At 43.2% G+C, this 17,515-nt stretch overlaps 1 protein-coding gene across 1 annotated transcript in view; it reads right to left on the bottom strand.

Moving 5' to 3' along the window:
* The window catches only part of STING1 (stimulator of interferon response cGAMP interactor 1), a 122,910-nt gene that overhangs the window by 101,344 nt on the left and 4,051 nt on the right, over positions 1-17,515 (bottom strand). Inside the window, exon 2 of the mRNA XM_073573761.1 lies at positions 12,540-12,778. Coding sequence (XP_073429862.1) covers positions 12,540-12,778 — 239 coding nt within the window. The remainder of the gene's footprint in view (positions 1-12,539; positions 12,779-17,515) is intronic.

Here is a 17,515-nt window from a genome sequence, read left to right on the forward strand (position 1 = left end):
TATACCTTCGGCTTGGGACAGCTCATAGAATCCCACGGTTTTCAGTATCACCTCTATGCTGATGACATGCAGATCTACCTATGTAGACCCGACCTCGCCTCCTTACTGACTGAAATCCCACAATGTATGTCTGCTATCTCAGCCTTCTTCTCTGCTCGCTTTCTCAAACTGAACATGGACAAAACAGAATTCATCATCTTTCCCCCATCTCACTCTACCCCTCCACCAGACCTATCCATCAATGTCAACGGCTGCTCTCTTTCCCCAGTCCCGCATGCTCAGTGCCTTGGGGTGATCCTCGACTCTGCGCTATCTTTCAAACCACATATCTAAGCCTTCGCCTCCTCCTGCCGCCTCAAACTCAAAAATATTTCCCGGATCCGCTCATTCCTCAACCACGAAACCACAAAAACACTAGTGCATGCTCTTATCATCTCCCACCTCAACTACTGCTACCTCCTACTCTCTGGCCTCCCCTCTAGCACTCTGGCTCCGCTCCAGTCCATCCTACACTCTGCTGCCCGACTAATCCACCTGTCTCCCCGCTATTGCCCAGCCTCCCCCCTATGCCAGGTCCTTCACTGGCTTCCTATTGCCCAGAGGCTACAATTCAAAACCCTAACCATGACATGCAAAGCCATCCACAACCTGTCTCCTCCATACATCTGTGACATGATCTTTAGGTACCTACCCGCATGCAACCTTTGATCATCTCAAGATCTCCTTGTCTACTCCCCCCTTATCTCTTCTTCCCACAACTGCATACAAGACTTCTCCCGTGCTTCCCCCATACTCTGGAACTCCCTGCCGCAACACATCAGACTCTCACCATCAACGGAAACCTTCAAAAAGAACCTGAAGACCCACCTGTTCTGACAAGCCTACAGCCTGCAATGATCCTCGGTCTACTGAACCACAGCAAGACCTGCTCTACCTTCTCCTACTGTATCTTCACCCATCCCTGTAGACTGTGAGCCTTCGCGGGCAGGCCCCCCCTCTCCTTATGTACTTGTGTGTCTCTTGTCTTACACATGTTTATTATACTTGTCTATATTTCCCCTTTTCACATGTAAAGCACCATGGAATAAATCGTGCTATATAAATGCATAATAATTACTACATCAGATGTTTCAGGTTCTTTTCCAGTTAAAATCTCATTGAATTGCATCTTATAAACAGATCTTGTAATATCGACCACAGATCTGTATGTACAGTATATACCTTTTTGGTGATCAGATATGTTAAAAGTCTGAAACTTAGAATATAACACTTTGGCCTCGGCATCAGCACAAAAGAGTACAGCAAATGTGAAATGACAGTTATTGCACACAGTCCTGCTCTATAATAAAGTAATAACATAACACGATATGGCCAAAGGTATGTGGACGCCACTCCGCATCATTGAGAACAGTTGTGTAAGCCACGTTATGACAAACTGAATGAAAGTTACTTTATATGTGAGCTCAATGCCTTGGAATGCATTCTAGTTCTGCTTACTGATAGCTGTGGTGGATGGCTATACCAATGAAGCATGGCGCAACAGAAGTGGTTCAGGAAATCTACTTTGATAATGTAAAATTAGGCCTAGAATCCCTGTAGACAAACATGGTAGTAGAATAGGTTGTACAGAAGAGCAAAGTAACTTTAAACATGGCACTGTCCTAGAATGCTGCCTTTATGAGTTGGTAAAATTTCTGATGTCCTCAATCTGCCCTGGTTAGCAATACAGTCTTTTAATTCTAAAAACACAAATATCCTGAACTAAAAAGTAAAAAATATACTGCAAATAATGCATAAAGGTAATAATAATAATAAGGGTATTTAGTAAACATAATTTTGATCAAAATAATGTACAAGCCATCCCGCCACGTCACGGCAACCCTTGTGGGACAGTCCCTACTCTAGTATTTAAAACCTTTTCACTTGCCAAGTGGCGTGAATGTGAATAAGGGTCGAGCGGCTGAACCACTAGTAACAGCTTAGGCCAGACTGGATGGCTTTTCCAGCTCAGAAAGAGGGCGGTCACACCCATATATGCACTGAATGCACAATGAAATGAATAAAAAACAAATCTGAACTGAGAAAAGTAAGTAAATGTGTATGCACAATGTAAGTGCATATTAACACATGACCATTAATCAGAGAAAACAAAAAACACAAATATCCTGAACTAAAAAGTAAAAAATATACTGCAAATAATGCATAAAGGTAATAATAATAATAAGGGTATTTAGTAAACATAATTTTGATCAAAATAATGTACAAGCCATCCCGCCACGTTGTGCATTCAGTGCATATATGGGTGTGACCGCCCTCTTTCTGAGCTGGGAAAGCCATCCAGTCTGGCCTAAGCTGTTACTAGTGGTTCAGCCGCTCGACCCTTATCCACACTCACGCCACTTGGCAAGTGAAAAGGTTTTAAATACTAGAGTAGGGACTGTCCCACAAGGGTTGCCGTGACGTGGCGGGATGGCTTGTACATTATTTTGATCAAAATTATGTTTACTAAATACCCTTATTATTATTATTATTATTATTATTACCTTTATGCATTATTTGCAGTATATTTTTTACTTTTTAGTTCAGGATATTTGTGTTTTTTGTTTTCTCTGATTAATGGTCATGTGTTAATATGCACTTACATTGTGCATACACATTAACTTACTTTTCTCAGTTCAGATTTGTTTTTTATTCATTTCATTGTGCATTCAGTGCATATATGGGTGTGACCGCCCTCTTTCTGAGCTGGGAAAGCCATCCAGTCTGGCCTAAGCTGTTACTAGTGGTTCAGCCGCTCGACCCTTATTCATATTCACGCCACTTGGCAAGTGAAAAGGTTTTAAATACTAGAGTAGGGACTGTCCCACAAGGGTTGCCGTGACGTGGCGGGATGGCTTGTACATTATTTTGATCAAAATTATGTTTACTAAATACCCTTATTATTACTACTACCCTTATGCATTATTTGCAGTATATTTTTTACTTTTTAGTTCAGGATATTTGTGTTTTTTGTTTTCTCTGATTAATGGTCATGTGTTAATATGCACTTACATTGTGCATACACATTAACTTACTTTTCTCAGTTCAGATTTGTCTTTTAGTCTTTTAATTCTGTATAATTGGTATCTGTTTAGGAGTAAAGCAACTTAGGCACACAGTGGTTTATCATGGAAAGTCACGTAGTGGAGTCGCCGACTTCTGCAGTGCCTAAAAATCACGAGAGCTGTTTGCAATGTACATGGCAGCTCTATTGAATTGTTTTCTGTGGTCAAGCAGCAACACACAAACGTAAGGTCACCATGCACAATGCCATGCGCTGGAGAAGTAAAGACATCTGGAGCAGTGTAACATTTTCTCTGGAATCAGTGATGTCTTACTATATGAAGTATAATGAAGGCATTTGGACTTGGTAGATGCTCTGCAAACACTTCTTTCAACTTTGTTGAAGGCTCGTTCATGTTCTATTAAGACAGTGGCCTGTGTATAAAGCAAGGTCCGCAAAGACAGGGATTGATGAGATTTGTTAGAAGAAGCTCACACAGAGTGTTTATATTAAACCCCACTATACAGCTTTGAACTTGACTGGAACACAGGTTGTTGGATGGACTTTCTCAGCCAATATCAGGGTCTGAACCCATAAATGTTCTGGATAAATGGGCACTAATGCTTCCAAAAACATTTAAAATTCCTCTCAGAAAAGCTGAGGCTGTAATACCTACAAATGGTTGGCTATCTCCATAATAACATGTATGTGTGGTGTAAAGTGTTCACATAATTTTGGCTGTATATTGCAAGTTCACAATATGTGAGAAGGTACTGTTCTGTCCTCACTGAATGAAGCAGACTTTATTGCAGCTATACAGAAAGCTAAACCGCTATACCGTGGTCCAATAAGGAGACTGTGATTGAATCTGTGCTTTTATTAAACGTGATGGTATATTGAAGCGGTGAAGCTGAAAACAATCTAATACACATAATCAGTACAGGGTATAGTCAAAATACATATTATGCATAGTACATGATGTTACAGGCTAGAACTGACCAGGGAACAGGACTGACTAAAACCAAGCTAATATTAGGACAGGAATTAGCTAAAAAGAACATAAACACCTACCAGCAATGCAATCGCAAGGGGACAGCGATGGGAGAGCTCCTTCACAGAATACAGGCTGAAGGAAAAGGGAAAGCTACCATAATGCATTGCAAAGAAGGGAGGAGATTCAGACTTAAGAAAATGGAAAAAACAACAAAGACTGTGAATATGACTCTGGCCACTAGAGGGAGACAAAACACTGCAAACATTAACAAACAGATAATCAGCATTAACAAACAGATAATCAGGGATTACAAATTAGATGTTGGAGACAGAACACTCCCCGTCTGGCATCACCGGATGTCACTATCCCTTTTTTCTGAAGGCAACAATAGGAACAGTTCAGTTACCGGTCTGAAAAATGTCTTAGGTTCATTCCCTTTGGTCATCCTTAGTTCAACTTTGCGGACGTTACTATCCTTGCTTGGGAATGTTGCGGTAACTAGACCAAGTGGCCATTGGTTCCGGTGGACTTGGCAGTCTTTCTCAAGGATGAGGTCACCAATTGCCAGATTAGGCCTAGTAGATTGCCACTTCATCCTTGGCTGCAGGCTAGACAAATACTATTTGCAACAACTGTCCCAGAATGTGTTTGCAAGACTTTGTACCTGTCTCCATTGGCAGATGTAGAGGTCAGCATCGAATCCTGGAGGAGCACTGGACAGTCCCATTTTCTGGGTAATGAGAGTAGCTGGAGTCAATAACAAGTGTTCCTCAGGGTCGTTAGGGACTGGAACCAAAGGTCTTGCATTGATTATAGCTGCGGCTTCTGCCATGAAGGTGATTAGGCTTTCGTGGGTAAGCCTCGCTGCTCCTTCTTGAAGAAGAGTGGAGTCAAGAATTCTCTGTACTAGACCAATCATTCGTTCCCAAGAGCCACCCATGTGTGAAGAGTGAGGCGGGTTGAATGACCATGTGCAACTTTGGTCACTGAGGAACATCTCGAGAGTATTCTTATAGATTTGAAGGTATTCCTAATTCTTTTGCTGCACCAATAAAGTTAGTACCTCTGTCTGAACGTATATGCTGGATAGGACCACAGATTGCCATAAAACGTCTTAAAGCATTGATGAAGCTTGAAGTGTCAAGTGACTCAATGAGCTCTATGTGGACAGCTCTGATTGACATACAGGGAAACATGACAACCCAACGTTTACTATTGGCTTGACCGCCCCTCGTATGACGTGTAACAACTGACCAAGGCCCAAACATATCGAGACCAACGCTGGTAAAAGGAGGGTCTGGGATGAGTCTATCTGCTGGTAGATCAGCCATCTTTTGGGTTTGAGTCGAACCACGAAGCTTAAGGCAGGTAATGCATTTGTAGATGACACAACTGACGAGTTTCTTTGCACCGACAATCCACAGGCCAGCAGTTCTTATGGCTTCTTCTGTAAATAGTCTTCCTTGGTGCTTGACCAGATTGTGGTAGTGATATACAATTAAGTAAACAACATGACATTTTCCACGAAGTATAAAAGGGAATTTCTCCTCAAACTCCATTTTAGTTTCTTTAAGTCGACCTCCTACTCTCAGCAGGCCGTTGTTGTCGATGAATGGGTCGAGCTTCCTCAATACATTGCTCGCTGGTATTGGAGCTTTGTTAATAAGACATTGGATTTCCACAAAGTAGGTTTCTCTTTGAACAGTGAAGATGATGTGGTTTCTGGAAAATTCTAAGTCGGAGGTAACATAGGTATCTTTACAAAGATGCCAACCTTTACATTTCTCTGTGTCCCAAGCTCTGGTGGTCCTGAATGAGCGAGCTATATGAGTTAGGCAGGTAATGGCTCGAATAAGTGACTTCCAACTTGAAAATTTGTCGAATCTGTGAGATCCAAACTGGATAGCAGAGGTCATTGTATGAAGTGTAGACACCTGAGAGCGGATTTCAGCTTCTGAGTCCTCTCCTACTAGTTCAAATGTGTCTGGACAATGTTCCTCAGCGTACAATAGTTTTGGTCCTGAGAGCCATGTTGTGCTTCCTAGTCGACTTGCGTCAACTGCTCTATTTGCGTGATCTGCAGGATTCTAGTCAGTGGGAATGTAATGCCACTGTTTTGGATGAACTGATCTCCTAATTCGTAGCACTCGGTTATTGACATAAACATAGAGTCGCCTAGTTTCATTGTGGATATATCCAAGGACTACTTTGCTGTCTGAGTAGAACTTGGCCTGTGTCAGGTCAATATCCATCTTGGATGTGAGGAACTCTGCTAACTGAGCGGCTAAGACTGCAGCACAAAGCTCTAACCTGAGTATAGTGTGCTCTGGTTGTGGAGCAAGTTTGGCCTTCCCCATAACGAACCCAATGTGGTTATGACATTTGGTGTCTACAGTTTTGAGATAGGCAACAGTGGCAATTGCTTTGACAGAAGCATCTGCAAATACAAAGTTTTTGGCTTTGTATTTCTGTAGACGGCACAGGGGTGTATGGTCTTGGCACATTCAGGTTGGAGAGGGCTGCTAAAGAGTTCTTCCATACTTACCACTGGATTCTCTTATCAGGTGGCAGAGGTGCATCCCAGTTAGATGTTTCCTTAGTTAAGTCTCCTAGTAAGGCTTTGCCTTGCATAGTAACAGGAGCTGCGAAACCCAAGTGATCGTACAGACTGTTGATGGTAGACAGGACACCTCTACGTGTGAGAAAGGCTTTTCTTCCTGGCTGACCTGAAAGGTGAACATGTCTGACTGTAGATTCCAGAGAAGCCCGAGGCTGCGTTGCATTGGTGTGGGGTCTGACCCCAAGTCCAGGTCTCTGAGACCATTACATAAGTCTTGTGAAGGGAATGCTTCCATGAGTTCTTGGCTATTTGAGGCTATTTTGTGAAACCTGAGGTTCGAGCAAGCAAGCATCTCTTGGGCTCTCCTGAGAAGACTGATGGCAGTCTCATTTGAAGGCATGGCTTTCAGACAGTCGTCAACATAAAAGTATTTTTCTATGAATTGTCTGACATCTGATCCATATTCTGTTTCTCCTTGTTGAGCCGACCTTTTGAGTCCATACATGGCAACTGCAGGTGAAGGACTGTTGCCAAAGATGTGCACTCTCACGCGATACTCTGTGACTTCTTTTGTAGAATCATTGTCTCTGTACCAGAAGAATCTTAGGAAGTTCCTGTCTCTCTCTCTCTCAAGGAAACAATTGAAAATTTGCTGGATGTCAGCAATGAAGGCAATGGAATCCTTACGGAAGCGCATAAGTACTCCCAGAAGTTTGTTATTGAGGTCCGGTCCTGTCAGTAGAACATTATTCAGGGAGATATCATCAAACTTAGCACTGGAGTCAAACACCACTCTAATCTGGCCCGGTTTCTTAGGGTGGTATACTCCAAATATTGGTAGGAACCAGCATTCTTCAGAGTCATTGAGAGCGGGAGCTAGCTCTGCATGGCAGTTTTCGAAAATCTTTGACATGAAGGAGAAAAAGTGATCTTTCATCTCAGGTTTCTTTTGCAGATTATGTTTGAGAGAGAAGAAATGTTTTAATGCCTGATTTCTGTTGTTCGGTAGACGTGGTCTGTGGATTCTCTGAAGGGAAGAGGTGCGACCCAGCTGTTGGTCTCATCTTTAACAAGTCCCTTGTCCATTACCTCTAAGAACAACTTGTCCTCTACCGACATTGCCACTTGGTTGTCTTGGTTAGTTCTCTGGAAGACTGTGCACCCTAACTGATCCTCATAGCTTCCTGACACTATACTGCTGTTGTGAGTAAAGTCTATTAAATGATTGGGCAGTTGGATGCTGTGTGGTAGTTCCCTGACATGGAACTCGTTGTTACAAGGTTGAAACAGAGATGGGCGTACTTTCTCCAATGTATTTGTCAGCATGCTTGTCACAGAAGATGGGGCATACATGCGTCCCAAGCATATGTTTCCTATTATGATCCATCCTATGTCTATCTTTTGGGCATAGGGAGCATTGTGGAGTCATTTGATATGACGTCTCTCTTTATGAACCTGTAGGATATCTCTTCCCAACAGCAGTATTATCTGGGCCTGATGGTCAAGTTCCAATATAAGGTATGCTGTGCATTTTAAGTAAGCATGATGGATTGCCACATCTGGCGTAGGTATTTCAGATCTGTTGCCTGGGTTCTGGTTACACTCAATGATTGTAGGTAGTGGTAGGCAGAATTGTCCATCTAAGGACTCGATTTGGTAGTCAGTAGCTTTTCTGCCTGCTGTTGTCACAGTACCTACACACATCTTCAATGAGTAGGGGGTGCTTGGCCCTCTGATGTTGAATAGGTCAAAGAATGTTGATCTAGCCAAGGATCGATTACTTTGATCATCCAAGATAGCATACAGTCTTACAGCTTTGTCTCTATGGCCCTTTGGGTACACTCTGACTGCTTGCATATTTTGGAACAGGACCTACTGTCTATTGTCCCTTTACAGACTTCAGTACACCGTGAAGTGATCTCTGGCATAGGTGCATCAGTGTTCCTTTCCTCCCCGCCATGCTCTCACTGTCAGCTGGCGTGTTTTGTGTACTCCATGGAGCTGGTCCAGGGTGTAGAGCAGTGTTATGATCTGTGGTACCACATTCTGTGCATTTTACATTGACCATACAATCCTTGGCGAGATGAGTTGTGGGTGAGCAGCACTTGTAGCAGATACCGTTCTCTTTCGGGAAGCTTCTGCGATCTGGCATCGATTTTCCTCTGAAGGCTCTGCATTTCAGGAGAGGATGAAGCTTCTGATGGAGCGGGCACTGCTTGTCAGGGTCCTGCACCTTTGTCTCTGATTGAGAGCAGCCAGCAGTCCTGTAATTGGAACCTGGAGAAGAAACATAAGTCTTGTGCACTGCCACAGATGTTCTGCGTGGATTTGCAGCTGGTGACGGTGTGGCATATGACATTTCATATGACAAGTCAAAGCTGGGATCGTTTCTAATTCTTGCTTGTTGGTGTACAAAGTCTACAAAAATGGAGAAGGGAGGGAATGGAACACTGTGCTTGTATTTGAACGTGGAACCATGTGTGAGCCACATCTCCTGTAGATTGTATGGCAACTTTTGGACTATAGGGTTATCACCTCTGGCTGTGTCAAGGAATGCAAGTCCTTGTAGGCCATCTTCACATTTGGCAACTTGGACTTCTTTTAGCAGGTCACTTAGTTCTCTAAGTTTCTGGAGACCTTTGTTAGATATTTTAGGAAAGTCATCGATTCTTTTGAACAAGGCTTTCTCTATTACCTCTGCTGAGCAGTAGCACTCATCCAGCCTCTTTGAGATCTCCTTGAGGCCAGTCTCAGGACGGTTTATATTAATGGCTCTGATCCTTACTGCGTGTTCGACTGACTCTTCTCCCAGGTATTTGATTAAGAGGTCTATCTCTTCCCTGTGTTGTAGCCCAAGTCTTTAGTGACATTTTGGAAGGAAGCTTTCCAAGTTCTGTAACCTTCAGCTTGGTCAGTTAATTTCATGAGTCTCTTGGCAACCAGTTCACATCGTGTGAAGAACTTAGCAAATTCTGTTGTGAGCCAGTTGTCACCAGAGTATACTGGTGATGGGTCACCCTGACAGGGATGTGAGGTACGTTCGTACCTGTTAGTATCCTCTGGGTGGCGCTAGCCGGTGTCATATTGCTTCAGTCTGACGTGCGATTAGTTAGCAAGGTGATCCACATTGGTTACCTGGTGAGGGGCAAGGTTGTCATTAGCAGAGTTGTTTTGATCCACGATTTCCTGGAGCTGAGCCTCATGATGACTCTCGCTCGCTTCACTGGAGATGTGTTCTTGGGTTCAGGGTTATTGTTTAGATCTGGAAGTTCATTAACATAGTGAGATGTGTGTTGTGGTGAATCTTGCAGTAGAAACTCCAGACTTGACGTACTGCTTTGTCTATGCAGCTCAGGGTTTTGCGCGGCTGCTAGCAATTCTGTTTCAGCTAGGGCTGCGGCAGCTTCTTTTTTGCTGCTAGGCTCTCTAAGGTGGCATCCACATGTGCCTTCTATAACTGCGTCTTTCTCTCTTGCTCATCTCTTTCTAAGCGTAACCTTCTCTCGTCATCCCTCTCTATGCGTGACCTCTCTTGGTGTTCTAGGCGTGCTTTCTCTAATTTAAGTTGCATCTGTTCTTCAGCAAAGCTTGCTTGCATTTTGGCGGCTTCAGCATTTGTGTGGGCAATGGCGACTGCGCTGCTGATGGATATAGTCTTTGAGGAGACGGAAGTAACAGATTTTGTCCTGTGTGATTTGTGGGACATGGTGACTTGGGGGAATGCTTGGCTGTGCAGAGATTGCTGTAGCTGTATTAAGTCTCTGTGTAGCCGGTGACTTGAATCTCACTAGGTGGATGGCTGCAGTTTCACTTGTTCCTGCAATCTGGATGGGTGTCTTTTCACTGAATTCCCAATAGCTGGATTGCATTGCCGTTTCACTGTTCTGTCCTCACTGAATGAAGCAGACTTTATTGCAGCTATACAGAAAGCTAAACTTCTATACCGGGGTCCAATAAGGAGACTGTGATTGAATCTGTGCTTTTATTGAACGTGATTGTATATTGATGCGGTGAAACTGAAAACAATATAATACACCTAATCAGTACAGGGTATAGTAGAAATACATATTATACATAGTACATGAAGTTACAGGCTAGAACTGACCAGGGAACATGACTGACTAAAACCAAGCTAATATTAGGACAGGAGTTAGCTAAAAAGAACATAAACACCTACTGGCAATGCAATCGCAAGGGGACAGCGATGGGAGAGCCCCTTCACAGAATATAGGCTGAAGGAAAATGGAGAAAAGTGAAGGGAAAGCTACCATAATGCATTGTAAAGGAGGGAGGAGATTCAGACATAAGAAAATGGAAAAAAAAAAAACAAAGACTGTGAATATGACTCTGGCCACTAGAGGGAACCAAAACACTGCAAACATTAACAAACAGATAGAACAGGTACTATAAGCCACAGTGGTATGTTGGGTGCTAATGGGTGTAACAGAGAGTCACCCTGTATACATGGCCATACTGTAATCAAGCTTACATTAGCATTCCTTGCCCTGTGTCTGGTGGGGGCATGCTTGTCTTTGTTGCACTCTGCAGGGGGCATCTCCAATACACAAACCTGTGAAGAGACTGCAGACAGGGTTTCTGGAATGTTCCTAGTCCTTGGAGCTATGGTTAAGGGGGTGGGTGTTGGGATCAGCCCCTTTGTTGGGCAGAGATACTAAGTGTGGTGTGACAATAAGCCACATGGTCAGTTAGTTGATGCAGTGTGCTTCGAAGGACAAGGATCTGCAGCTGTTGCTGGATCTTGGTATCATATATGGAGATTGGAGATTATTTTGCCACATGGAATTGTGATGTCTCACCATCCTGCTGGATTTGAGGTCTGAATCTAAAGACTGTTGTTGTGCGGTGACCTGCGAAAGGCTGGGATCTTATGCTGAGACAAGATCCCAGTGACCGTGTGTAAACTGCCACGTGGGACTGTGTTGTGTCCCTCATCTGCTGGATCCATTGAATTCACCCAAGGACTATTTCTATTTTCCTAGTGTCGGATTGCCAGGTGGCGCCCCCGGATCTGCTCTCTTTGTGTGTACTCATTGTGGACTAATTACGGACGCTACAGAATTACTTTCATTTGTGTTGTCCCAGTTCCCTGTTCCAATAAATCTTGTTGGATTGTTTATTGGCCTGGTGTCTCTTCCTGTTCTGTCGCATACCCCGTCACATTGGGATCGGTCACATGGGATCTTAAAAAGTGCGTCACAATGCCGATATAAACGGAGCATAACAGGACAGTTTATACAATATGAGAAATATTAAGATTTGAGAGTCCTCAGTGTTTGATATCTTTTAATAGGAAAAGGGAAAAAGCACTGTGATCCAGCTCAGGACAAAGGCGGCTGCAGCTTTACAAAATGATCATTAGTAAGACTGTCTAGTTGAAACGTGTTGATTGTTCTTACTGGTGTGCTCGGTGTTTGCTATGCACATATTTTTTTAAAGAACATATATATTTTCAAGTTGTCCAATAAAATTTTGTAAAGCTGCAGCCGCCTTTGTCCTGAGCTTGATCACAGTGCTTTTTCCCTCTTCCTATTTGATGTGGATGCTCACCACAATTCATGCTGGGCGTTGGCAGGCTGGGGGATTTTACTACAGACCAGTAATCTTTTAATGGCTCACAGAAAAGATGGCAACAAATTGCTAGCTTTCGAGACAACTCAGGTCTCTTAATCAGGTTTAGTATACCAGGAAATCTGAAGAGTCTCTTCCTGGTCTGATGAAGAGACCTGAGGAGTCTCAAAAGCTTGCAATTTGTTACCATCTTTTCAATTAGTCATTAAAAGATATCAACCACTGAGGACTCACAAATGGCTACTGGCTAACACGGTACAAATATATATTTTTCAAGTACAATATGAGATTAAAATAAATATACTGCTTTAGCTATACTATTTACTAAAATCTATATTTTTTTCTAAAATTACCTGGTGTGAACATGAGCAATTTCTTCAAAAAATTCACATAGGTAAACCATGAAGTGCCAACTTTGTGCAATTAGACAATGAACTGCAATGGCAAAGGCAATCTGACTCCTTGTGCAATTGACTATTCCAAGTAGGTAGAGTAGAATAGAACATAGAAGAATAAAGAAATAGGCGGCTTTAGCAGCTCGGTTTCCTCTTGGTTGCGGAATAATTGAGTTATTTCTTATTACAGGTGTCATCTGAGATAAAATAAAATATAAAAATTTGACATCTTTAGACAAAAATACATAACATTTATTCCTGAAGTCATTCAACTACCAAAATGTACAGGGTTTGATTATAACTATGTTACTTAATTGATCATGTAAAGAAATCTAGACCAAAAATGGATTGTGAGTTAGAAAATGAAAAAGTATGCTGCATTCTGTTAAATGAAACGTGTTGCCAGAAAATGATATGATTAACGAGAACCTGTCATGTAAAATAACATTAAGATGCAGATATGGGGTTAATTTGCAGGTTACTAAAGTTCTGACTCCATGTGGTGGCAGCACTGAGAGCCTTGCTGCCGAAGAAATGAGCTTTATTGGTTGGTAGATGATCAAATACTTATTTCATGCAATAAAATGCAAATTAATTATGTAAGAATCATGTAAGGTGATATTCTGATTTTTATTTCTAGATTCTGCCCATCACAGGTGAAGTGTACAGTGAAGGAAATAATTATTTGATTCCTTGCTGATTTTGTAAGTATTTGATCCCTCTAGCAAACAATACTTAATACTTTGTGGCAAAACCCTTGTTGGCAAGCACAGCAGTGAGACTTTTTTGTAGTTGATGATGAGGTTGATGATGAGGTTTGCGCACGTGTCAGGAGGAATTTTGGTCCACTCCTCTTTGCAGATCATCTCTAAATCATTAAGATTTTGAGGCTGTCGCTTGGCAACTCAGAGCTTCAACTTCCCTCCCTAAGTTTTCTATGGGATTAACGTCTGGAGACTGACTAGGCCACTCCATGTCCTTAATGTACCTCTTTTTGAGCTACTCCTTTGTTGTCTTGCCTGTATGTTTTGGGTCATTGTCTTGCTGGAAGACCCAGCCACGACCCATTTTTAATGTCCCGACAGAGGGAAGGAGGTTGTCACTCAGGATTTTATGGTACATAGCTCCATCCATTCTCCCATTGATGCGGTTATGTAGTCCTGTGCCCTTAGCAGAGAAACACCCCCAAAACATAATGTTTCCAACTCCATGCTTGACAGTGGGGATGGTGTTCTTTGGGTCATAGGCATCATTTCTCTTCCTCCAAACACGGTGAGTTGAGTTAATGCCAAAGAACTCAATTTTTGTCTCATCTGACAACAGCACCTTCTCCCAATCACTCACAGAATCATCTAGGTGTTCATTGGCAAACTTCAGATGGGCTTGAGCAGGGGGACCTTGTGGGCACTGCCGGATTTTAAACCTTTATAGTATAATGTGTTACCAATGGTTTTCTTGGTGACTGTGGTTCCAGCCACCATGAGATCATTGACAAGTTCCCCCATGTAGTTTTAGGCTCATCTCTCACCTTCCTCATGATCAAGGATAGACCACAAGGTGAGATTTTGCATGGAGGCCCTGATCGATGTCGATTGACAGTCATTTTGTATTTCTTCCATTTTCTTACTATGGCACCAAAAGTCTCCTTCTCACCCAGTGCCTTTCGTATGGTTTTGTAGCCCATTCCACCTTTTTGCAGGTCTATGATCTTGTCCCTGACATCTTTATAAAGCTCTTTGATCTTGCCTATGTTGTAGAGGTTAGAGTCTGACTGATTAATTGAGTCTGTGGACAGGAGTCTTTTGTAAAGGTGACTATGTAAGACAGCTCTCTTTAATGAAGGTAATGAGTTGATTAGGAGCATCTAACTGGTCTGTAGGAGCCAGAGCTCTTAAAGGTTGGTAGGGGATCAAATACTTATTTCTCACTGGAAAATGCAAATAAATTTATATAATTTATACAATGTGATTTTCTGGATTTTATTTTTGATATTCTGTCTCTTAATGTTAAAATTAACATACCCTTAAAATTATAGACTGTTCATGGCTTTGTCAGTGTTAAAACTTTTAAAATCAGCAAGGGATGAAATACTTATTTCCTTCACTGTATCAATGATAAAAATTACAGACATCTCCATTCTTTGTAGGTGGGAATACTTGCAAAATCGACAGTGTATCAAATACTTATTTCCCCACTGTATGTAGAAAAATATTTTAGGTGCCGGATCACCCCTTTAATGCCACTTTATCAGAATCCAACTCATGGATTTGCTTTTGTGGCATTTTTTTCACTTTGTGAATACACCAGAGTGATTGAAGACATAGAACCCGTCATATGATGTCTTATTTCCCTACACTTCAAAAGAATAGTCACATATTATTTTATACAAATGTCTCTATTACAAAGATGAGCAAAAAGATTTTCAGGACCGTGGTGCAGTGTCCAAATCAGCAGTCAGAGGCCACAGAACAGGAGCCCTGTGATCCTTCTCCTACCCACCATCTTCCGTGGCATATCTTTTATTAATAGGCCCAGCACAACGTCATCCTTGTTGTGTGACACACGCATGATGTTGCGTCAGGTCTTCAAATTAGAAGAGGTGCAACTTATGATAGCATGTAGGAGCAGGTTTGCAGGTTTGCAGTACTTTGGTCTGGTGGCCATAAATTACCAATGTGACTGCAGGACCAGGGTTTTGTGAATTTTTTTTGCTCATCTCTACTAATATGGCTTAGATCAGGGGTGGGGAACATCCGGCCCGCGGGCCATATATGGCCCGCCATATCCTTTGATCCGGCCCGCAGCCGCGATCGGGTACCTTGATGCCAGAGGAGCAGAGGAGGACTCTTGCTCTGCTTCCTAGCCCCGCCCGCTGGATACCGTGCACTGATACGTGCAGCCGCAGGCACTGACGGAGACTGAGCACACCCCGCTGGACCCCAGCGGCCCCCCGCGCACTGATACTAACCAGGACGCGTAACCAGTGTGAGCTGCGCGGTCTGCGGCCTGCCTTCCTAGTCACCCCGGCCTGCCATCTTCATCATCCTGGTCACCGGTGCTGCTGTGTCAGGTCAGTATGTGTTGCCTAATGGGGGCGTGTGCTGCATATTGGGGACCTGTGCTGCCTATTGGGGATGTGTGCTGCCTAATGGGGCATGTGCTGCATATTGGAGATGTGTGCTGCCTAATGGGGACATGTGCTGCATATTGGGGACGTGTGCTGCCTAATGGTGACGTGTGCTGCCTAATGGGGACATGTGCTGTATATTGGGGACGTGTGCTGCCTAATGGGGACGTGAGCTGCCTAATGGGGACGTGTGCTGCATATTGGGGACATGTGCTGCCTAATGGGGACATGTGCTGTATATTGGGGACGTGTGCTGCCTATTGGGGACGTGAGCTGCCTAATGGGGACGTGTGCTGCATATTGGGGACATGTGCTGCCTAATGGGGACGTGTGCTGCATATTGGGGACCTGTGCTGCCTAATGGGGACCTGTGCTGCCTAATGGGGACGTGTGCTGCATAATGGGGACCTGTGCTGCATATTGGGGACCTGTGCTGCCTATTGGGGACGTGTGCTGCCTAATAGGGACATGTGCTGCATATTGGGGACCTGTGCTGCCTAATGGGGACATGTGCTGCCTATTGGGGACATGAGCTGCCTAATGGGGACCTGTGCTGCCTAATGGGGACATGTGCTGCATATTGGGGACCTCTGCTGCCTAATGGGGACCTGTGCTGCATATTGGGGACCTGTGCTGCCTAATGGGGACGTGTGCTGCATATTGGGGACCTGTGCTGCCTATTGGGGACGTCTGCTGTCTAATGGGGACGTGTGCTGCCTAATGGGGACGTGTGCTGCATATTGGGGACGTGTGCTGCCTAATAGGGACATGTGCTGCATATTGGGGACGTGTGCTGAATACATGTGAGGAATGCCTGTTTGTTAAGGAATCCCCACATGTATTCAGCCTGTCCAGCAGCTGAAAATCATGCAAATGCGTCGACAGAAACTAAATCTCCGAGCACGCCAAAATACTCAGAGGACACCTGAGCATGCTTGGGAAAACCCGAGCAACGAGTATACTCGCTCATCATTATTAATAATTTTATGCGGCCCCCGAACGCTATTATAAAATTCCAAATGGCCCTCGGCAGAAAAAAGGTTCCCCACCCCTGGCTTAGATAGTAAATATACGAGGATGTAAACATCCTTCTTTCAATCTTTAACAATTTATAGAGCGTGGCATATCGATCTATAGTAGAAATATTACACACAAGTAAAATGACAATGTTATATATCAGCCAACATGAAATTGACAATCTGAATAAAGAACATAATTTGAAGCATTTTCCTGACTCAAAACTTTATTTGTAAAACATCTGTACTGGTGTCCCTGGGGAACACATCTGCAAAATCCATACAGACAAGCACTGTATAGATGTAAATGTATTTGATTGGCTTCCAAATACATGAATATCACAACAGCCCCCTTTGGGTCTAAAAATCTGCAGGCGTTCATGTGCATATTCTGAAATAGGAGAAAAAAAACACTTCCTCTTGTGAAATCATCACACATCTATTCATGTTCATGCTGTTTATCATTTGCAAAGATATTATAATGGGGTGCTATCTATCACATTTCAATGCAAAATGTCTCAGAGTTGCATTCAATGTTGTTACAAGTGTTGTTACCATTTACTGATGAATTTATAAGATGGCAAACTTTCAAGACTACTTAGGTTTCTATTAGTGATGAGCGAACGTGCTCAGTGATACTCAGATATCACTCAAGTATTTGGGTGCTCGGATGTGCTTGGTACTTGACATACATTGGCTGGTGCTCGGATATGAAGCTCGAATCCCCGCCATATATGTTTTTCGCCTGTTACACATCCAGTAAGCATGCGGGGATTGCCTGGCAGTCTCTG

This window comes from Dendrobates tinctorius, unplaced genomic scaffold (assembly GCF_039654945.1).
Source record: "Dendrobates tinctorius isolate UK_male_01 unplaced genomic scaffold, ASM3965494v1 ptg000036l, whole genome shotgun sequence".
NCBI classification, from domain to species: domain Eukaryota; kingdom Metazoa; phylum Chordata; class Amphibia; order Anura; family Dendrobatidae; genus Dendrobates; species Dendrobates tinctorius.